Below are 24,286 nucleotides of genomic sequence, written 5' to 3' on the forward strand. Positions count from 1 at the left end.
GAATTATATTTACCTACTAGGATGGTGTGGAAACCAACCCCTTGGCCTAGGAGCTGGAAAGTGTCCCCTGGGACAGGTTGGAGACCGAAGGATTCAGGACAGGAAAGGTGACCTCTTCTAGATCCGACGCCTGCGTCGCACCCCTCTCTGTTACTCTCTTCCTCCTCGATTCTTTCGCAATCGCCTTCTAGCTCTTGACCTAATTCCCTCCTCGGTTCTTCCGCGATGTTCTCTAATTTAGCTTTGGTTCTTAGTTTTAAAGTTCGGTTCTGCTTAGGATTTGCTCTATCTTCGGACAGCATCTCAGTCTCTCAGCATCTCTGCAGCATGAGCGATATCTAACTAACTAAACTACCTCAATTATATGCTTCTAATGGAAACCACCACCCCCAAATGTTTCAATGTTCATGAAACGCCGAATGCTGATTGGACACGCAAGGGGAGATGATCATCACACCATGCTAAGTTTTAATATTTTCTTAAAGCTCATTGTTCAATGTTTCTACCCCTTAATTTACTTTCCCAAGCTTTATTTCCCACCCGTATTCACATCTTAATCATTACAATGTATACAATTTGGTTCCGTTCACAGGTCTTCAAGCTTGTTCCCAGGATATGTTGCTGTTTTATTTGGATGGCATTCAAGGCTTTGCATCACGGATTTCGGGTTTGTCGTTTCTGCACATGTGAACTGATCACATGGTACGTCAGCCCAGCTTCCCTCAGAGGCCCAAATACGAACTGGTAGAGAGGTCAAAGAAAAGAATGCTAAAATCAGAAATAAATGATTTCACTGTATACCACCTATCTCTACTCTTATCCCATTTGCTTATAAAAAACTTTTGCGTTAGCAATTTAGTAAAACTTGCATAGTTTAGTTTCAGCAAAGCATGCGCATTATCATGTGAGTTTCAAGAAGCCATATTAAGAGCAACTGCGCAGCTGCAAAGATTTCCCTCCAAGCGATAGCACGTCATACTACGTAGATGCAGTAGACGCATGCGCAATGCAGAATCCCGCGTTTAGCAGCCATTTTTAGAGACACTTGGATTACTTGTTAGTAAAACACATACGCAAGCTTCCCCTAGATTTGTGTGTACGAACATGTAGTGCAAATTAGTATTTACAAACACAATTATTACGGGGTTACGAGTTACTTGAGAGGATTGCCTCCGAGCAAGTCTCCTTTTATACGAGTCCTTGCTCCATCATCATGCCCTTCAGCAATATTATAAAACTCATTCCAGAAGTAAGATGTAGAAATAACTTACAAATAGTTGTCACAACAAAACTACTACCGATATGGTTAACAAAAAAATCACTCATTCACATACTCCAATACTGCACCCAGAGCAACAGATGTATAGCTACATGTCTCTCAACATCATTCTCCAATTTCATGTAATCCTTGACAAAGAGCTGACACCTTAAGTGCCAATGTGTCAAATCATGGTCTGATCCTTTGATATATTTCACTGTGTGGTCATGATTTCCTTCTGTTCTTGCCTACAGTTTGTTAGTGTTACAATCACTTATCCATCCTACAATTATGAATGTCCTGCGACTGACGATCTCTCTCAAGGTGTTTTTCTCTAACGAAATATAGGTGGATCAACTTTTAATATCATTCTAAGGAGTGAGTTCACTCCTCTCTCATTCAGCAAAAAGAATGTCTAACTGAATAATATCTTGCCAAGTGATCTTTTTTCCAGTTTTTTTCTTTTTTTGTACGTTTCAGAATATGAAGTTGTTTCATTCCGCATAAAAGAAGAGGAGGAGACCTATTCTGTGAACCATCAGAACAATAATAGAATTGAAAGCTTTACCTGTTCTATAGGTGAGTAAATGGCGAAGTCACGTACCAGAGTATATAGACAATAAATGATCCAACAATAAAAAACAATTTCAAATTTGGATCAGAATAATAGGATGGGGACACTACTGCACACCTATGTAACAAAAGATGTATGCAATTTATTTCTTACTAAGCCAAGATTTTAAACCTGCTCACACACAGTTCAGGTTAAATTGTGCTTTATTCTACTACAGGACTTGAAGCACAAAAATATTCCTCGACTTCCTATTCACTAAGAAGGTGACAAAGTCTGTTTCCTTAGGACACCGAACCAGCTGTTTCTTCTTCCTTGGATAACTCCCTGGCAGCTCCACTTCAGACAGACAAACACCTAGGGACACAACGTTTGATATGTAGCTCCCTACACCTCCAATCCTAGTAGTGCAAACCTCCGCTTGTAAGGTTCTGCTAGACACCTTACCATCTTCTGCTCCAGATAGGCAGTTAAAGTGGATTGATGCAATGCTCAATAAGATCTTTTCTTCAGGCAGTTTTGTTTTGCATTCCTTGAATGCTTCTTGCCTTTAAGCTCTCTATTCTAAGCCCTTTGGGCGATGGCCCAATTGATTCTATCGGCATTCCCGCAATGTCCTTTACACAAACAGTTCAGTATGGACAGGACACAGCCAAGCAATTTGTTGGGTTCTGGTTTGGACTGTACAGACTAGGTTGCCTGTAGAGGAAGACTGCCTGCCCTGGAAAGACTTAAGAATAGCTGTTTAATCGCAGGTTCTCTTAATTTAACCTCCTTAACGAGTGAGCTCCACCACAGCATTAGATGTTTTGAGGTAACTGTAAGGGCCTCAACTTGTGTCAGAGTCATCTGTCTCAGCCTGTTCAGCAGCGTATACAGAACATTCAGTCCTTTAGGGTCAGAGATGGTGCTAAAGTGAGAAAACAGCAGTAACAGCAATCTTCCTCCTCCTCAATTGACACATTTAGTTTGAACATGAACGTATAATGGGGAGTCAAATCCTGCATTTCCTATCCTCCTAACAATCCATAACCGCGGACCAGTGAGTCTGGCAATTGTCCAAGGGGACTATGCCCTACTCTCTCTGAATGCTTCTCCTCATATGCCCCTAGCTTTCACACCATTTTTGGCGACTCATGCTCAATTCCTGTCCAGGGAAGTACTGATATTACTCACCAACAGTGTAATTCAAATCCTTCCTGAAGCAGAACATTACTTCCTGGTCCTCAACAAATATGAAGACCTGAGGCATATTCTTGATCTCAGCAAATATTGAACATATTCCTCCCAGATGAGAAGTTCAAAGTAATTACCTTTGAGCACATTCTCTTGGTGTTTGGCCATGATGGCTGGATGGTGTCCCTAGACCTGCAGGACCCGCATTTTCATGTACAGATCCTGCAGTCCCACAGGAGGGGTGGAATCCACTCACATTCAATTCCCTGTCTTTACCTCTGGTTTTACATCAACCCCTTGGGTCTTTGTGGAGGTCATGTCAGCATTCATGGACCACATTCTCAGGATGCACATATAAGCCTTCCTGTACCTCAATCACTGGCTATTAAAGGCAAGCTTGCCTCAGCTAGCCTGGGATCACAAACAGAGTACAGAGCCATTTGCTGTTCATCATGGGATTAGTTCCAAAAAAGAGGTCAGGGAGGATTTGAGAAGGGCTAGTACACTACCTCACCTATATTCTACTGAGTGTACAGTTCCCAAGGCGGAAAGGTCATGTTTGTCCCTTATGACTAACTGACCCTTTTTTTATGGTCAAAAACAGCATAGCTGCTTAAGAGCAAATGCCCTCACCCATCGATTTGATGACATGCTTCATCATCGGGAGTATGCTCCTAGTAGGGCTGGCGCTGCAATGCCCTACTGGCACCCCTGGGGTGCTTTTTGCCACAGATCTTTTGTTTAGGCAGAGAGTCTGTCTATATACGTCTATAAGTGTGGAATTTAGACTGGCTTTCAAGATGAGTGAGAGTGGTTAAAATTAGCTAAAGAACTCTAAAGCTGATGTTTAATATGCAAAGGCATTTGTTAAGGTTAAAAACAGAATCGATCCTAGGGAGATAATGTTTCTTTGGATCTGGTTGTGGTGAACATGTTTCTTGCCTTTTTGCAGTACCTAACGGGATCTAATGGCAATTCATCAGGACCTAGGGTGTTATGACTAGTCTACTTCGGGCTCTAGTCAAGATAGAGTAGTTCAAGAGTGCCTTTGTAGTAGACCTACACCTTGTGTTGGATCCACAGTTTGTGATTAACTGAAAAAAATGTCTTTGTATGTATACCTCTATTGTCGATGTTATAATGCTGCCGTAGAACGTAAAATGTGAAACAACACAACACAAACAACATGTAGATACACATAAGTACTCAAGATATTTTCTTTTAAGAGTGATCATGCTGGTGTGAAGTTGCTCAACTCGTTGTAGAATTGTGTGCTACATACAGACATAGCATGCCTATAACTGTGAGAAAACAGGAGGATACTGGTGTCTCACTTGGGACCTATGAAAGATTGATGGTACAGTCAGTTTTCCACATGGTGCGCATTTGCAGACTGATTGTAGCTCCACTCCTGGTGCTATGTTCATCTGTGTCCCTATTTGTGTGTTTAGGAACAACGATCCAGGCTATATCATCTCAGGTACCTCTGCACTCCAGATATAGCCTCCACGGTGGTTAGGACCTCTTACACAACTTCTCCAGACTTGGACAGAGCAAGAGAAATTGCATGATTTTTCCTGTTGCCCCTCCTAGATTTTCATAGGCATTTTATTATACAAAACAACACGCGGGAGAAAGACGTAGCGCGTCATCTATCATAACATGATTCGCTTTTAACACCTAAATGTACATTTACACAGTTTGATTGAATATATCTTTAGACAAACAAAGCAGTGATGGATTGAATGCTTTAACTACTCTGATCCGGTAAGTTTTTAATTTGGCCTGATTTCAGTCCATTGTTTTATTGCTTGCTTGGCCAATCGAGACAAACCACCCATATACAAATTAGACGTGGTCTTTCAGTAAAGTGACCATGGCACTAATAACTGGGCATACCTTTCAAATTCAGTGTGCCTTGGTTGGAAAACAAAAAGTGATGGGTGGAAGCTCGCATCCATCCAAGCATTTGAAATTACTGAGTGGTGCATTTCATCACCTTTTGTTGTTTGTTTTATGTGAATAATTCTATCAACAGCATCTCCTTCCCCTGGTCCTCCGCTTTTGCAGACCCTCTAGTTAGTACTGTTCCATCCAGAGTCTAGATTTTCCTTATTTTTGTTCAGGCACACCATACTCTCAAACACTAATGTTTAAGTACACCGCCAATTATCCATTCCTCTTAAGCATCCCCTTCTGTCTAGAGACCCTTTTGCATGGCACGGAAATGTGCCTTTGTGCCACTGTAATATATTTGCAGTATAACTTGTGTTATTTCTCAACACATTTCCACTGCTCGGCTCTAACCCTTTCGCTCCCACAAATGCTATTCCCCAATTCCACCCCGAGGTGTTGCGCGTCTAGGCAGAACCAGAATGCATGCAGCAGTGTCCACTCCAGACTTCCCAAAAATTACTTTCGTGTAACGTGTTATATACAGAACTACTCGAGCTATGTCAGGAGAAAGCCATTTTTTATTAGTCGTGTAGTACTTCCACATTCTCCGAATGTCACTTTATATAAACATCCTTCCCATATCTCTATGACGTTATTAACGGCATCTGGAGCATTGTAAAAGCAGGGTTTATTGTAGGTACTTTCTTGTTTCAAGGCTGCCCATAAGTAGTTTTGCCTCAAGAGAGGTGAACTCTGAGACCACAAACATCATCTTCGGATAGGACTTGCTGGCACATGCCTTCATTGCAGATACTTGTAAAACTCTCCATTGTGAAGGACGTACTCCTCTCAAACCCAACAAGTCCTTTGGGATTTGCTACCTTTTGATGTGAAATACCCAGTTAAAGTCGGGTCTCCTTGTTAGTTTGTACGCACCCTGTCATGGGTATAACTTCAATCAAAATGTTACTCTCCACTTTCCTTGTCCTTGGGTCCACGCTGATTAGACAACTGCTCTACAGCAGGAGTAGGCACAGGTCGATTGCAGATTCACACACTATGCACACTTCTGCCATCTGAACGTGGGATGTTGGGTCCGGAATATTGCAAGCTTTGCTTGCGGCTCCAGACATAATTCAGAAGACTTGTATTCATGCCCCCGGAAGTTCACAGTGCACAATCTCCATCTCAGATAATTTTTTCCCTTGTTTATTGAGTATTCTGTGTATGCTTCAGTGTAAATTGTATTCAACTGTTCTGTCAGCGCTGAGCTGCCCAAATCCGATTCAAAGCTTCAGTACCGATCAGCCCCTTCAATCCGACATTTCTGGGATTCAGGTGGTATGAGAATGACTCTTGATGCCCAGGGGAGTGGAGGCAGGTTGAGAATACCCTTTAAATGTTGCTTTGGTGATAATTCCTGCTATGGCTAGAAAAGCACCCAACGAGCCTGAAACATTTGTTGCTCAGAGATCACAAAGTATCGGGTGTGCCTAGGTGTTTTTGTGCAAGTAAACAATTGAGAAGACAAACTTGGACTCAATACACTGTAATGGTGCAGGAGGACTCTACAGTAATTGGAACATAGCATCTTAGCTGGTGAGGAACGTTTGTATGACGTTCCATTTCTTGTTTTACCCTTCCATGAGGAGGACCAGAGCTAAGCTCCAATAGCCCTTTTACTGCGGACGATGTATACCGAGCGACACCCATCAAAACGCACAATGCACCCCAAGGACTCAACCTTAGAACGTGCAAATACATCAAATCAAAAAGCAATGCCCACACCATCATCTTTGAGGACATTTCCAGTAATGACACCTTCCATATTGAAACCAACAGGCTCCTAGAACTGAAACACAAATTTGGGTGTGGACTTTGGTTGGATCAAAATCTGAATTTAGAAGGGCCTGACCTCAAAATCCACAACTGGTCAGTTGCAGAAGGCTCAATCTTGGAAAGCGAATCGACCTTGAAAAGCACATTGCCTTTGAGAAGAGATCTGTTTTGAAAAGAGGAGTGGCCTTGAAAAGGTGATCAGGCTCAAAAAGAGGAACTGCCCCCAAAAGAGGACTGACCTCTTTACATAAATCTTTTCCATTATGACGAACTTTATCCTAACGTTAGGCTTCAACCTTCAGTAGGCACTGAATCTTAGACTACCAAGCGTCGAACAGAGCATTGAACAGATCTTAAGCAAAGCATCATTCTCATTGACCCAGAAACTGACTAAGTAGTGGCCCTTTAAAATTCTTTTGAGATTCAAAGCACAATGTTCCAAAGCTAGAAGACTGACTCACTTAAAGAAACTGTTATCTCTGAACTCTAGAGCTGGGTAGTATTAAATGTTTATTTCAATACAAATGTATCCGTGAGAAATATAATATCACATATGTGAGGTAAAAGAGACACTCTCAGCATTTAAAAAAAGAATAAAATACCAATCAGCAAACCAAATGAGCACAGTAGCAGCCATCAAGTAACAGGTAACTATCACAAATGAAAAATGCAGGTATTAATGTATTATGTATTCTTTCGCCTCATTAAAAAAAGAAAAACAAGTAACATTATGCAATATTTAACATTGAATAGTCACCTATAATTAAAACAAACAGCAGGTGCAAATAAAGTGCATTATCGAATGTATGCAAAACTACATTTAGGCACACTGTAAAATACAAGACCACTGCTAAATTACATACCAAGCCCATATCTCTAAATTATATTCTTAAATTGCCTCATCTTCAACCCAATATTGTTAAGGATACAACTGTCACAGCTACCTAAAAAGTGGCATTCGTTGTACAAATTTTCTATGCACAACAAATGTAAAATTGTACTATTCCATTTTCTAATCCGTTACCGATAACTTGGGGCATAGTTCCTTGTTGTGATCTTACATTCCAGCAAGAACGGTATTAACAATCGCCTATTCACAAAGAGGGCACAAGAACAACAAGGATTGGCAAAGCCAGAAGGTTTCATCTATGCAAGACCTATTAGCATTGTCAATGTTTTTTTTTGCCATGTACGACATGACTAAAAAAAACACTGGCAACGACAAACAGCTCTATTATTTGGCCTTGACCATGTTTATGTAAGCCCTGCTGTACAGCAGGGCAGCTGCTGTGCAGGATGGTTGAAAGTATATTTAATAAAAACACTATGATGCGGTCAATGCTGACAAAGTCAATAAAATAGATCTTGCATAGGCGAGACCTATTGGTGTTGCCAATGCTTCTTTTCCTGGCGGATGCAGCGTGCAAGTACACATCGAAAGCACAATCAGACAAAGAAGCAAACGACTGCACATTAGAAGTGGGTTTCAATCCCCCCCCCCCTCCCCTTCCTGCACAGATGACTTAGAGGTTGAAGCCGTGGCTGAGCCAGAAGCTGCCCCCATTGTGTCCTCAAATGACCTGGAAAAGGTCCACACTTGTGATAAAGCTGGATTCTTATCTTATCGTATCTTACCATCCCTAAGAATCCTCAGGCCGACTGGATGTTTTTACCTACTGAATAGTGTGAAGGGGAGAGAATCCAATTTCTCAATGTAGCCAATTAAATTTCACTTTATACTTCAAAGATCAGTGACTCCGAATTTCAAATGTTGGGGTTTATTACAAAGCCAAAAATAGTTGCACATTCAAGCACCTCACCACGAGGTTAACGAAATAAATGGGTACTAATACAAAGAATATTCTACGCAGGAGTCTCATCTGACTGAATAAGGAGAATAGTTAACTCCAAAAGCATTAGGCAACCTATAACTGCTCCAATATCTATGTTAGAAGTCATTAACCTAAAAAGAAAAGCAATTAATCTATCCCTAATCTATCTCTTAGATGACATCCCTACTTAGCATTTTCCCCAGGCAAGAGAGAACAAGCATTTGCAATGCAATAGGTCTCGCATTTACGCGAGTTTGAGTTATTGGCATTGTAAATGACAAAGCCTTTTATTTGTTTTGTTTTTTAAAACATAAATAAAAGGCATTGTCATTTACAATACTAATAGCTTAAACTCTCACGAAAGCGAGACCTATTGCATTGCAAATGCTTGCTTAAAAATTGATGGATCCTGCCGAAAATTTCAAAATATAAAAAAAAGCTTTATGTTGGCCCTGCGGGATCCCCAAGTCACAGCAGATGTCTGCATAAAGTTTTAAACTGAATAAGCTATCTTGCCTGGTCCATAATGTTCTGTGAAATGATTGAGAAACAGTTTTCTCCCACTATTACACAAACAAAATGTTCACTGAATTAGACTTGGTTTACAAATGTAGTGCAATGGCACTCTGATGGGTCTGAAGGTATTTAACCTTTAGCCCACGTTTTTTTACCCTGCATGGAATTTATCCTGCAGTCTTTACCACTCAGACAGCATTACATAGGCAACACTCCCAGCCAGGGCTGGCCCTAGCACAGTGCAACAGTCTTTTTTGGTGCCCCCTCCCCCATTTCCTCCTTCTCCATGAATTCCCTCAGTACCACTCATCAACAAGGCACCTCGCCTCTCTATAGCGCCTTTCTGACAAACATTTCAATTTTTTATAGCGCTACTCATAGTTCTGTGATCTGCATGGTACACGTTCTGTAGCAGGCACATTAACCCTCTGCGATGTGTGGGTGTCAGGAGTGCACATGTGAGTGCATGGTGAGCTATGCGACAGTGTGAGAGTAGGGCTGAGTAGTGTGCTCATGTGACTGCAGGGTGAGGTACAGGGAGAACAGCGCAAGTGCATTGTGAGTGCAGAGTGATCACTGTGGGTGCAGGGTGAGCGGGTGAATGGTGTGAGTGCATGGTGATTAGTGTGAATGCATTGTGATTGCTGTGAGTGCAGGATGAGCGTGAAAGTAAAGAATGAGGAGTGAGTTGTCTGAATGCAGGGTGCATCCCAGACACTTGAAGTAACTCGGCATGTTATTGACGGCGGCGTAGAGTTTCAGATATAAGATAAACTATTTCTGATATGCAGGGCTTTAAATGGGATTTAAAAAACTGGGGGATCTCTCAAAGGGGCGTGGCTGATATAATTTAGGGCGTGGCTTAAAATATTTATACTAAAAATCTGTGCTCAGCATAATGTGCAGCCCGACTGGTATTTCGCTGCTTCAGTTATTGCCTCCACATAAGTAACATTACACCTACAACAAGCCAGGACTAGTGGCTTTGTCAAAGGTTGTTAGTTACCTAATACGAATATACTACATGCATACATACAACTATAGCTTTGTTGTATATAATATTGAAAATGCTATAGTTCTTGCGCAAGTGGTTGTGGGGTAACGGCTAGAGCTGCCAACTATGGAGCTGAGGAAGCAGCTTCGAGTCTCAAAGTCAGCTCAGCATCCTGTGTGTGTGGGCAAATGACTTATTCGTCTGTGCCTACCTAAAATGAAAATGCAATCGGTCTCGCATTTGTTTGTGTTAGAGCTATTGGCATAGCACCCAGGCCTTCTAGCATTGAAGTCTCCGCTAATGTGTGCACTGTAGGTTTAAATGCAGAGTTGAAAATGCAGTATTGTGTAAATGCTGTTCATTATGCAGTAAAAGGGAGATTCTGAAATCTTCCAAAGGGTTGAATGTCTCTAAAAATAAATAAATAAACTAAAAGGTTGAATGTTTAACTGAAGCAATCAATAAATCATCCTAAAATTATCATGAACCAGTCTTTTTAATTAGAAGACTGTGGTGCTAGTCAAGTAATTCGAATGTAATTTTTCAACAATCCTAAAACCACCAGTAGCAATGCATCTTGTGAAGTAATCAGGGAATCAGTTTCAAGTCATCCTCAAATCATCAGGAACAGTCACACCTTGTGAAGTCATCAGATACTCATTTTCAAGTAATCTTCAAATCATCAAGCTCAAGTTTCTAAACTGCTGATGACTTTAAGAGCTTGATGATGCCTGATTACATGAAAATGACTTCTAGAGTAGTTGGATGATCCTCCGATGACTCTGGGATGGCTTCTAAAGTAATCCTGTTTGACCTGGGATCTGGGTAAAGGTGGTCTTACTAAGGGACAACTCCAGGGCCAGAATTTGATTTTCACGTTTTAGAGCAGCAGCGAGTTGTTTGGCTCCATAGTGTAGACTCACCTCATAATGTTCAGACTCTGACAAGGAAGTAGAAACAGACTAATGGGATTGCCAGTAACTTACTGGCAGTAAGTGATGAAAGCATGAATGCATGGCCTCAGGTCTGCTTCTGCACTTTATTCTCCGTCCCCCCCAGCCCATGTTATAAGGTATGAAATGCTGTAAGGGTCTGCTGTTGGTGTTCATTCACTGTGTACCCCTTATTTCAGGCCTTTGGTTACTCACATGTGTCCAGGTATGACCTGGAGTAAGTGGCCCACCCACAAATATGGGACCAACCGCAAGTTGTGCTGCAGTTGTGACTTTAAGTAAGGGCTACATACCATTTCTTACCTGATTTAAAGTTATCTCAGCAATCAGACTCATGCAGTAAGCATTTAAATAGACTATTTCCTTCTCTCATATGTGGGTTTAAAAATACATTGATTTATGTATGTTATGGAATGATTTGCGCATGTGCGTGTACGTGATTGCATATGAGTGCGAGTGTGTGTAGCGTGTGGGTGTTTTTTCTTCTGGGAGTTTGTGTGGATTACTTTAGCTTTAACAGTGTTCTCTCTCCCTATTTGTTGTAATCGTCGCACTCGCCTCATTTCCTCACATTCAAAGCAAAAAAAAATCTGCCTGGAATATTTGGACAATCTGTCAAAGATTTTGAACATTTGCAGACTGTAAAGCACAAGCAGTTAAGCTACAGTTTTTGAAGACCCATCTTATTTGCTGGTGAGCTTCAAATCCCTTGCAGAGAATGTTTGATTAAATTTAACACATAGCGCTTATGCGCCTGCCACAGGGCATTAAGCCTGGTCAGACCTGAAGGGATTTAATTTATTACATGCGAGATTGCAGGGCTTTATTAAACGTAATATCCGGCCACTGCAGCGCCACTATTACCGTGAAACAGACTCCCAAGGAGAGAGGCCACACACGAAATGACGAATGGAGACGCTATCATTTTGTATTCCACTCTGAAAAAAAAATGAGGCCATTTCCAAGCAGGCTGGCATCGAAATCTAATATGGGGCGACAACGTTTCCTCTATTAAGTGTCTTTTGTTTTTCCGCACGGCCGGATGGTTCGATGGATGCGCTAACATGTAAACAAAGGCCCGTCTTTCAAATGCAGTAATGAAGAGGCGGAAACGCAGAAAAAAATGCTTCAGCGCGGTCCCTTTCCCCAGCCCTTAAATTATTATTTATGATAGAATTAGGCTTCCAGTCCTTTAACTAAATCTGGTCTGCGAGTTATCTCCGTTAATCCTCTCTGCCAGGCTTTGCCCAGTAAGCCAAATGCCTGGTAAAAGAGCCTCGCTATTGCTTGTCTGATTTCATAGTTTCCTGCTCACTCGAAATTTTCTTTTCTGTTTTTTGCTCTTTGGCAAACAACTCTTTTAGCAAACGGGGGCCACGTTCATCAAGGAACAGATTGACCTGCGGTAAGCTGCCTGTGCCGCTAATGCAGGTTCCAGGGAACAGTTACGTAACTGGTTGCCTAGAAAAATTACTGCACCAGAAAACGAACACAGATATTTAGAACAAGCGTCACTGAAGAAAAAAAAAAACACGCCTGCGAGTGGTGCGCGTCCACTGCGAGGCATATGTTTTAAATTATCGCACCCGTGTCTGGGAACGATAATTGAAAACATATGGGCTTTGGTGCGCGTAACAGACACCAATAGGCCGTGGGCGGAGCAGTGCACCCGCCTTTGGCCTATTGCGTGCTCAGTTGAAACAAAACACGCACTCAAAGCCCAATTATAGACCCCAAAACAGAAAACACACACACAAGCGTATGCGATTCCAGGGTCCATTTCTGAACCCCGGACAAAAGGACTCTCGCCATTGCGAGCACTGCTGCGCAGTGCAACGCAGGTCGCGAGACCTAAAAAGGTGTCAGTAGTGAAGACTTCCTTAGAAGTACACTCACTTTCTTAAATCAGTAGCCAAAGCTATAGAGCTTGCTCTAAGATGCTCCTTCTAGCTTCCCCTGTAGTCCTCGACTGCTCATCCCTTAGGGCACTGTCCCTAATTCAAAATCACAGAATATTAGAACATGCCCTCGTCACACCTCTTCGGCCAGGTCTTCCTTCTATAACTTTCCATCAAAACTCTTACTTCATCCAAAGGCGGTTGGATTTACCTTTGGTCCCAGGCACCTTCTCTGCTAAAAGGATCATAACTGCATTCCAGTGTACTCCCATGGTCGCTTCTCCTACCATCCTAACTCCTAAAACAAAGTGTTAGTCTTCCTAACGAGCTAGGTGTCCCTGCACCTGCAATCAGAAACATGGGAACGAGAAACTTTCCACTCTCTGAGATCTGCTGACTTTCTAAAAACCCAGAGCCTTTCCTAGGGAAACAATTTTCGGCCTAGTCAAGTCAAGTCAATAGGCACTTCTATAGCGCAAAAACATATCTCTCATGGCACTTGCAGCAGCTGGGAGCGGAAAGAACTGGGAAGGTTTACTGATCGAATAACCATGTCTTAAGCTTGTTACGAAAGCAACTATGGATGGGGGTGGATCGTAGGTCAACAGGCAATTTGTTCCAGGAGGCCGGGGCTAGGTAAGATAAAGATTTACCACCTTGACTGGTGGTGTGCATTCTGAAGGGGGTATTCAAGGACTTGGTACTGGACCTAAGTGCCCTCTGAGGCTTGTACCAACAGAGTTTTCTGGACCAGTATTGTGGGTTCAGTTGAAGATGGTTACTTTTCATCCACCTGTTAACGTGGAACATACAGTCTTTAAAACGCACCATGGTTTCATTCGGGTCAGGACCCAGTGTGACTATGATCTGACATCAAATCCATAAGCTCTAATCACTGGGGCCAGTGGAGTCATATAAAGATTAAAGAGGGTGGGACTCAGAATGGAGCCTTGTGGAACACCCATCGTGACAGATCTTGTAGAGGAAACACTTGAGTCCCAACTGAACAATGGTGTTACGGTCTGAGAGGTAACTTCTGAACCATTTCAGGGCCTTACCGCTGACACCAATCTCCCACAGCCGATGTATAAGAGTGCTGTGAGAGATGGTGTTAAATGCAGCCGACAGGTTGAGGAGTACAAGAATGACCGATTGATGACTGTCCAGAGCCCGCCTGATGTTGTCTGTGACCTCGACCAGTGCCGTCTCAGTGCTGTGAGCAGCTCTGAACCCAGACTGTGAGGGGTCTAGTAGATTGTGACTCTCCAAATGAAAGTTGCTGATTAACTAGAGATTCCAGTACTTTCCCAAGGTAGGGGAGTAGAGAAATTGGACGATAGTTGGAGAGAAGTTTAGGGTCGGCCGTGGGCTTTTACAGAATGGGCTTCACACGGGCAGTCTTCCAGCTTGAAGGAAAAACAGCTTCTGATAGTGATTTGTTAAAGAGATCCGTAATGTTTTTGACCAATGCAGGGGCAATCATTAGAAGTAGTTTTGGGGGGATCAAATCAGTGGGGGAACCGGATTTTATCTTTTGAAGGGCCTTGAGGACTAATTTAGGATCGACCTTAGTAAATTCATCAAAAAGATGGAAAGGGGCTGTGCGGGCATCGGACTCGTTGACTGGATCCGAACTGTTGACATTAAGAGTCAAGGACTGGTGGATGGTTAGAATTTTATCTTCAAAGTAATTGGAAAAGGAGTCCACCCAGTCTTGTGAAACGGGCACAGAGGGCAGGTTCCTAGGGGTTGTAAATTCCTTCAGGACCTTATAAAGCTCCTTAGTGGAGTTGCCTGCCTTATTTATCCTGTTGGTTAGGAACAATTTTTTTGCCATTTTAATTTCCGACATGTAGCTATGGTGAGTTTCTTTATAAATGGCGCGGTCCTCAGAGCATTTACTCTTACGCCATTTGCGCTCCGCTGCACGACAAGTAGTCTTTGTGACTCTAAGCTGATCAGTAAACCATGGGGCAGTTCTTATCTTGGTCTTTACCAATGCCGGAGGGACAATTGTGTCCAGTACAGTTAAGACTGCTTCCTCCAGGGTGTGTAGCGTCTGATTTACGTTTTGGTCAGAGCTGATTAGGTCGCGGGGAAAGTGTTCTAAAAAGAGAGGCAGGGTTACTTTATGCCAAGGTCTTCATAAAGAAAGATCAGTTTCCGAGAACTTCTTTTTTTTAACATATTTGGGATTAAATTTTTTTAAAGATAATGGTCGGTCCTGAATAGTGGAACAGGGGATAGTACAGTCGTCTCGGGTCAATTGGTAAAAAGAAGGTCCAGAGTGTGACCAGCCGTGTGGGTGGGTTCATGCACCAATTAGGTAAGGCCTAGAATACTCATATTAGAAATCGGCTTTTCTGCATCTGGGTTACACAGTGCATCAATATGATAGTTGAAATCCCCAATCAAAAGAAAATTGTCTGATGCCAGGGCGTGAGGAGCTAAAAGTTCCAATAGTTTCTCTGGGAAGTTGCCTTTGGGTCCGGGAGGACGATACACCAAAGCCCCCCTCCAGGATCCATAATGGCAACTCTTCATATTAAAAATACAGGTTTCTAGGTGGCTATCGACGTGGACTTCCAAGAAAGTTAGATCAAGGTCGCCAGGGGTGGCTATTAACAAACCCCCTCCCTTTGTCTGAGTCCTATCTGCTCTCATTATTTTGTATTGGGGGGGGGAAGGCGACATGTATGTCTGGCAGGGAGTGTTCATGAAGCCAGGTCTCTGTTATTAAACAGATATCTGGAGCCTCTTGATCTAGAAGGGTCCATAGCTCAATGGAGTGCTTGGGTATGGAGCGGGCATTCAGATAGATAGCACTAAGTTGCGGTGCGTTCCTCCGTCTGTAATACGAGTTGGGGCAACCTCTTCAGGTCTAATTGTGTGAGGAGGAGTATTTGAGACTATGCTAATACTCGCTACGTGATAGTCTGAGTTGAAGGGAGTAGAAGTATTTATTTCTATGAGTTCCTTCCTCGAGTATTTTAGGATAGTCATATTGGGAGTGACCGGCAGGGTAGTTCTAGGAAGGGGTTGGACTTAAACGAGGGGAAGCAATTTTACCGTGAAAAGAACAGACGTTCTGGCGTCTGGCGGAGGTCAGGCGCAGACGGGCTTGCCTTTGGCGTGCCGCTGTGCGTGTCCGCGCCCCTTCCCGGTTTAAATAATAATGACCGGAGAAAGGCTGAAAGGCTGAAACGCCAACCTCCTACTTCCGGGACTGGAAGTGTATACTGCCAGCCGACCCTCCGCTCAGTCGGCACAAGCAGTGACGGAACGTGGTCTAGGCAGGGGGCTACAGGCAGATAAGCTCAAAGATGAAATATAGCACAGAAATAGGTTAAAACACACAGAAGTGTCAAGTGAACAACAAGTTAAATTAAATAAGAATAGCGACTCGTTTGTAGATAAAAACAATTCACACAGAGGATTTTACCGAGTGCAGGTTAGATAGTAAGCGGAGGTGCCTGTAATCCGCAAGGCGCCGCCTACAATATTTAGCTAACATAAGAACAAATAGACCTTTCTCTTAAACGTATATGCAGTCAGGCCTTTACACAATTTAAACACACATTTCTAAAATCACATTTAAAGCATTGATTACATTATACTTCATACATGAATAAGCAAAACTACAAGTGCAGACTTTAATATGATGCACGTTTAAACCTAATGCATCACCTTATACATGAACTAATTCATTATGCATCATCTAAAATACACTTTCAATTAAACACTGCATTGATCTTCATAACTGACATGATTACACTTCTATTCGCACTATTATATGCTACCTTAGTACTATATTTCTAAAACCCACACGTTAATATATTTCCTCTAAATATATGGGTGCGATCTATATGTGATTATGATGCACCCCTACAATCTCAGAGTGACATGGCGCTCTATCACTTGTCTCTCTCTCTGTGGCCTGCCTGGACGGACTACAGCTGCTCCTGTGAACAGCAGGTCTCCTCCAAGAAGCAGAAGCGAGTGAAGACTCAAGTTGCTGGCTCCTGCCGCCTGCAGTTTGAACACGGAAACATGCAGTTCAAGAGACTTTAAAGGGGACTTGACTTAACTGAGTGCTGCTTATGCTGGGCAGGGATACTCTGCACAGGGTACTTAATTCATGCTGCATAGACCCTTTAACCCTTAGAGGAACTTGCCTAGCCTTACCAGGGTAAAGGTGAGGGTCGGGCAGTATCCTAAGGTGCAGTAACCTCAGTTATACTTCCCGAAGTTGTGCCTTTTAGTATTTTCTGTGTAGAATTCCATTTTAATATGTGTAATAAAGTGCTTTTCATTTCTAAAGTAAAGCAGTGAGTTGTACAATCGGATATTGCGCTGCTGAGTGAATGTTACATTATGAGTTTGTAGAACCCCACACTAGCTCCCTGAGAAGCCTCTGACTAGTTGCCTTTGCTACCACTACCACTACTGGGCCAAGTGCTGAAACGGGTGCACTTGGCCCATGAAGAACCATTGTAGGATGGATCCCAGGACATCAGAGGCAAACAGACCCAGCTCCTACGGTCGAGGCCCAGTAGCTATTTGTGTGGAAATGGGGTGTATTATATAGTGTGGTTGTGCAACCTCACTGTGTAATACACTTACCAACCCCTTTAGAACCATTAGGTTTTGTTTGTTTAACCTTCAGCTCAACTCTGGGTAGCTGTGGTTCTTAGCAGCAAGTGTAAATAAAACATTTAAACAGCAACAAAACAATTGAAAAAGAACTCAACAAGGCACCAAAGAAATCCAACACCAATTTATAAAAACTGTATTTATGTATTTTTAGACACCACAATGAAAAAGATCCACAGGAGGGGTTCTGAGGTATGGAATTTATATGGTATAGGTTATTTCACTGAACCGTGAACAAGCTTGTCAAATTTAACAAATTTGACACCCCAAAAATGTTTCACCAAAAAGTTTGGCTAGTTGGAAAGCGTCACTTAAAGTCACTTTAGGCAACCAACTCCACTAAGGGAGGCAGTCAGAGGGACCATCAAGGTACTCAGACAGTTATCTCAGTCCGTCCCAGGGACTTTTATCCGTTGCAGGGGTTTTCTATGAAAGTGGTCCTGATGCAAAGGATGAAGGATGCTGAAGATGCCCAAGGGTGCTATGGATGCGATATGGTCACTGGGGTCTTGCTGTGACTACACCTTGGTCCACGAAGTGGGTGAGGTGGTCCTGGTCACAGGGTCGACATCCCTTCTTTCAGTCCCGGCCGAAGTCCAGTCGCCGCTGGACTACTGGTCACCCAGTATCGTAGTCACCGGCCAATCCTTTCTGGATCTGGATCGATAACTCGTCTGGGGGTCTCGGGTATACCTTAAGAACACTCCCGTGCTCAGCGAACTCATCTCCAACTGTAGGCGTCCGCAGGGGCGTTGCTTGGTCAGTAAGCTTGGGGGTGTGAGCTTCAGAGTTTCCAACAATCAGACTGGCATATAATACGTTCCTTTTCCCCCAGAATGACTAACATCTCTGGATGCGGCTCAGAGGAGGTCTGTCTGTGTGTACACGTAGCGCTGGGACGCTCAAGGGCAGCCATGCGCTTTAGAAATTCTTTTTCATTTCATTTCATTTCATATTTATACATTATACAACAGGCAAAGCACATGAGAGGGGCCTAAAGGGCAATGCAAAGAAAGAGGAATGCGGATTGGTAGGCATACTAGGAGAGAAAATACAATATTCGGTAAAATAACTAATATTTTGAGGACTTTCAAAACGGAGAGCGACTGAGAATGAGTGCCTTTTTGTCTGTGTTTATGTAAAAATCTCTCAGGAAATCAAACTACATCTCACAATAGCCAAATGAAAGCACTTGTATCCAACTATTTATCTGAAAATACATTTATGGGAGGGAGGGGTTACATCTCAAACATCCCCTCAGACCTGAAGCTACGCCCCTGGGCGTCGGGTCCTGGTCCCTGTTGCTGCATGATAGCGGTTGCCTGTGGGCTGAAGACTGGGCTACCAACCTGGCCCAGCAGGCTTCTCAGCTGTTATGTCCCTGTGCTGTGAACAGGAGGACATCTCACTGATCCTTGAGGTCTCTTGACTCTGGCTGGACTCTGGAGAGGGCTTCTACTCAAGCAGGACGCAGCAGGCACAGTCCATCTCCTTTGCTAGCCACCATGTTCAGCAGGTACAGCCCAGCCCGTGCAGCCTGTTTGCTCGTTCGGTGTTGCAACAGAGCAGTCCTTCTTCCAGTACAATTGAGATCTTAGCTTGGGTGTCGGGGTGCCCTACTTATGCTCAGAAAATGCCCTCAAGACAGGATACAGTTGGTAGCAAATGGGCTACCAGGTCCCCTCCCACTTGATGGCCACTTCTTGCAAAGTGTGGCATCAGGGCATCCCAGGATGCACCATTCTTTCCACTCCCAATATGGCAGTGCTTCTCTCCTGGCGTGTGGAGCTCTCTAGCCCAAACCAGAGGTGTGGCTACCAAGGGAGCTACACGCCCCTGGAAAACCGCTTTGGCAACTGGCTTCCCCTCTCCTGTTCCAATTGCCTGTCTGTCTGCCTTAACAATGGAGCAGCCCCTCTCACAAGTGTTACTTATCTGCCTTCAGAGGCGGCTTCTCCTTTGAAGATCGCCTTATAGGACAACACCCGTGTGGCTTCCTGCAGGAGGAAGTTTCCAGAGCAGGCCCCTATTGTATCTTTTTCTGGGAGTCGTTAGCATGTTGTGTTTCGATTTAGAAACCCGTATATGGGTTTCCCTGAATCATGTCCTTATATAGGCACAATTCGTATTGCCCTTATTTAGGCATAAGAATCCCAGTCCTTATTTAGGCATTAGCCATGCTATCCAAATACAGGCATGGTCACCTACATCCGTTCATCCCACGTCACAACGACATCTTAGAAACCAAACCCTTAAGCCGACAGGACTTTCCCTAGCTAGGATTATTGGTTTCTCCAATCACTCATCTATTATGCATGAACTTCTATTCCTTAGGGGTTCATCCATGACGTCTTCCTCTGCCCGACTTTCCGTCAATGCTAGCATTCCTAAGCACCTTCCAGGTATAAATATACCTTCCCTTACCATGGCAACCCACGGCACGACTCAGCATGACTTGACTGCACCGTTCGTCACGGCAAGTTCAGAAGAGACCATATCCAGGCCAGACGCACTGACCAGATGCTGTCATCCCTGCTCGCAGAGAATCCAGCTTCCAGTGTTCTGACTCCCTTCGCGGGGTGTTAGATTTTGAGACCCGGAAAGAGATACCCACCTCTCTCATTCTAAAGGTATGGAGCTGACTAGAACCTAGAGGGACACTTGGCATACTAAACTTAGTATATACCATACTATAGAAAACAGCACCTACTTCTTACCTTGTACTACATGTAGGTTAGGTACACTGGGGTAGAACTATTTAGAAGCATCAGACGAGTATTCACTTTTTAGCCTGTGTTATTTATGTATGTATATATGAATATATGTCATAGCTAAAAGACAATGCTATTGCAGTATTATTTCTTCTTACTGTCTAATGATTGTAACAGCTCATATCTCTTACACAAGAAACAAGAATGGTCAATAAATCCTTTTATTGAAACGCCCTTCTATCTATTTCTGTGTACCTCTGGAGAAACTAAGCATGCACGATTGACTGAGTGATACTGTTATCTATTGTTTCCGCGATTCTAAGACGTGTTCCGATTCTAAGGGAAACAAAGTTGTCATGTTTATGCGGTTGTCAGAAACTAATCCCTTCTTGTTCATTCGAGAAGTTTCTAGTGACCTCTGCGTTAGCTGGCAAACACAAGTAATTAAGTTTAATATACTCAATTTGAGCATACTGACCTTAGTCCTATGCTAAAACTATAGTGTATATTATTCGAATGCGCAGAGCCTACAAGGGAAATAGGAACTACACTACATGGCGCCCAACGTTTGGTAAGGTACTAATTTGACGCTAGATACTGAATAACTGAGTCGTGCTTTTCTCAGAGACCCCTACTCATAATACTCCATAAGACGTCTGGAGTGGGTAGGGATAATATCCGCCATAGCTGAGTAGGACGAAAATCCTATGTATTAGCTGTTTGGTTTATTCAACGTTGAAGGATACAGTGTTCCAAAATATTATGCACCTTATCTTTGTTTCCTTGAAACTTGTTCTACATTTTTTATTAAACAAAATGTCTGATACAGAGGCTGCGGCTGACCAAGTTGTAGCAGGCTTTAATACTACAGGTTTAAATGAAACCGATGAGGGTGTTATAAACATCCATCCAAATTTAAGGAGAGCCATCACTCTAAAACTTATAAAACATGGCCTAACACCAAGAGGTGGTAGAGCAGATTTTGTGATAGAGGCACATGAATCTTTTCAGATAGAGGTATTCTATTCATGGATTACATTCCCAGAATGAAATCCAGTAACAAAAATGTTTCACTTCTTCAAAGAAGATGAACCACTTGAGGAATACATTTCCTTCGAGGATGTTGAAATTCCACTCACATACCAGGAGCATCAGCTCTGGTTTAAAGGTGCCCTAAAACATTACAATCACATTACCAGGCTCGGTCCACTAGGTAGACCAGGAGCCACATGGCCGATTTTAGCCAACTACACACCACATCCTGACATTGAAGCAATGTCAGACGATGAATTACTCACTCAACTCAAAGAATTGATAAAAATTTGCAGACAGTACAAGATGTCATGTGGACTTTAACAGTCCAACCACCAATAACCATTCCAAATCAAACCCCTCATCAGGGGAATACACTAAAAATTACTCCACAAGCGTTACACGCAGTCATGGGTAAAATGCCCACAAAACTTGAACAAATTCCATTCTGGATAGCTCAAAAAATTACTCAAATCGAAGCAGTATTTCCTAATACTAACCCTTATGAGAAACACAGAATCCTAACAATCTGTTTACCAATGGGGATCACACCACATCTGGAAGTCTGCACTGCACCTCTTGGGGCACAGTCTTTGCTCCCATCTATACTAAAACACATGGTGTTCCGTCTATTGCGGTAATACCTGATGTCCTGAAACAAATTCAAAACGAATACGGGGCAGAGCCTGCTCTGAACTTAGGTATGAAATTACTGAAAAACGTCGACCAGGTCTCAACAATAATATTATCTAATATTAAAGGGGAGGCAGCATCAGCGGCGATCCACCAGAAATTAAGGGAATTTGATGTAACAGAACATCAACATGAACTACCCAGAATAATAGAAAGATCCTATGAAGAATTAGGCATAGATAGTTTAGGTGGGAAACCAGTTAAACCACAACTGTCTGAGGTTACTGAAAAGAACTCAATTAAACACAACCCTACATCTTTTGAAAAGAAGTGGGAAAATAAAAAACAACGTTCAAAAGAGAAACTTTCCCAATCCGGAGGTAGGGCTCCTCAAAAGGAGCACTCTGACGGGAGGTATAACCTCAGCAATAGGGATAATTTGAAAACTCCTGACAGGTATCAAGATACTGATACACATTCTTCTCGTACCTTTTAGACATCATCACAGACATCCGAAAGAAGAGGACTGTCACAAAGAAGAACGCGTGAAGTCCAGAGACGATCAACACGTTCAGAAAAATAAACCAAAACCTTAATTCACAAAGAAAAAGGTAGCATATATCAGTGTTTCAGTATAACAGGCTTCTTCCCATTCTCAATATCACTGATAGACCATTAAGTGATACTGTCCAAAAACTCTTTGGCTTTTACTTCCGAAGTAAAAAATTTGGTCTGGCCATTGTATATAACTTTCAACTTAGCAGGGTTATTAAGATAAACTAAGGCTTTCTTCTCCATAAAGGGTTTAATAAGTTGTCGCAGACGCCATCTCCTCTCCACCGTCGTGTGGCAAAAGTCCGGTTTTACAAAATAGGAAATGGAGTCCCTAGTCCGTCGAGCTTCTGGCCTGGCTCTATCCGAGATGGCTTGTCGAAGAAGAAAATTTCCGAAAAACACAAGAACTGCCCGTGGATAATTGTCTTGCTTCCGCGTGGGTCGTATAGTGATTGGAGTTCTATGGGCCCGTTGAACCTCATTCTCCCAGTTCTATGAAGAAAGCTCAGGAAGTGTATCTTTGAAAAGTTGAATGATGAAAGCTCGAATATCAGTACCTTCAATATTTTCAGGTATTCCAAGAACGCGTAGGTTGTTACGTCGTAAGCGATTCTCCATGTCCTCGAGCTTCCATCTTACATCACTCAATTCTGCTTCGTGTAATCCCACTTGTTTCTGTGTAGCTGCAACCTCTGCCTCATTAGTAACTATACGGTCTTCCATTTCTGTCATTCGGGTGTTAAACGCAGTAACAGATCTTGACAGTTTACGTACTACGCCCTGGACCTTATGCAAAGCAAGTTGTGCTTTGCGTCCATCCCTTGATGTCTCCTCTCGATGAGAGGCGATAGCCAGGAGGACTGTATCCATCACCGTGGAGAGCGTAGCATCCTGTTGATTTGGAGAGCACCGCTGCGTCGGTTGAGAGCCGGTGGCTTGTTCTTGAGACCCCAGTGCGGTAGCAGGGGAATAATCCCAAGTTAGTCCCTGGGCCCTCTTCTTCCGTATGGTAGCTCTTTTATTTTCCCGGGATTCTGCTATTCGCGCGTCTTGGTCGCTCTCCGTATCTGAGCCAGTGTTAGTTTCCATGTCCAGTTCAGAGTCATCTGACCATCTCGCGTCTTCCATTCCTTCCGATATTGAATAAAAATCTGAAGGATCCCTGTCGGTGTCCGTTGGATCGGGAGTTATCTCATCCCCATCAGCTTTCTCCTTGCCGTCAGGAACCTCCAGTAAATCTCCCAAATTTTTTGAAGCGGCGCCAAGATCTGCTATCTCATGACCATTCTCTGGAATATTGCAAATGGGTTGGTGTTGCAATACTTGCTCTTCCTGCTCAGCCAAAGCCAGAGTAATTGGGGTTATAGTGACTGTTGGAGTGATTTCCAGTACAGTTACTGGTGCTGACGTGAGTGAGCCTGCTGAGGTGGTCTGTATCGATGATGTTGAAGAGGCTAGAGCGTCATTAGACAAGACAGGAGTATCACACAAGAGAAGATTCCCTGTATCTTGTATTCCAGCATTAAAGTCTGTCCCAGCCTTTAAATCTTGCGCTCCTGCCATTGCACCTTTAGGCTCATTGTAAAGCATAGGGCTGTCCACTCCTATACTTATAGCAGCATTCACTTTGGTATTCACTGTTTCCTTGTCCTTAATTAAGCCGTTCTGAGTTTGTCCACAAGGTGCCGCTATAGGCCCAGAAATACCTCTCAAGTCACCCGCGATTAGAGAAGCAGCTGGTTTCTCTGATGGGCACAGCTGAACCTGAG

General features: G+C 43.1%; 1 protein-coding gene across 3 annotated transcripts in view; it reads left to right on the top strand.

The window, feature by feature from the left end:
* Positions 1 to 24,286, top strand: part of LOC146798244 (uncharacterized) — a 720,254-nt gene that overhangs the window by 595,442 nt on the left and 100,526 nt on the right. For all 3 annotated transcript variants that reach the window (XM_085625533.1, XM_085625531.1, XM_085625532.1), the window contains exon 6: positions 1,739 to 1,837. In XM_085625533.1, the coding sequence (XP_085481659.1) occupies positions 1,739 to 1,837 (99 nt within the window). The remainder of the gene's footprint in view (positions 1 to 1,738; positions 1,838 to 24,286) is intronic.

The sequence above is a fragment of the Triturus cristatus genome, chromosome 9 (assembly GCF_964204655.1).
Source record: "Triturus cristatus chromosome 9, aTriCri1.1, whole genome shotgun sequence".
Classification (NCBI taxonomy): domain Eukaryota; kingdom Metazoa; phylum Chordata; class Amphibia; order Caudata; family Salamandridae; genus Triturus; species Triturus cristatus.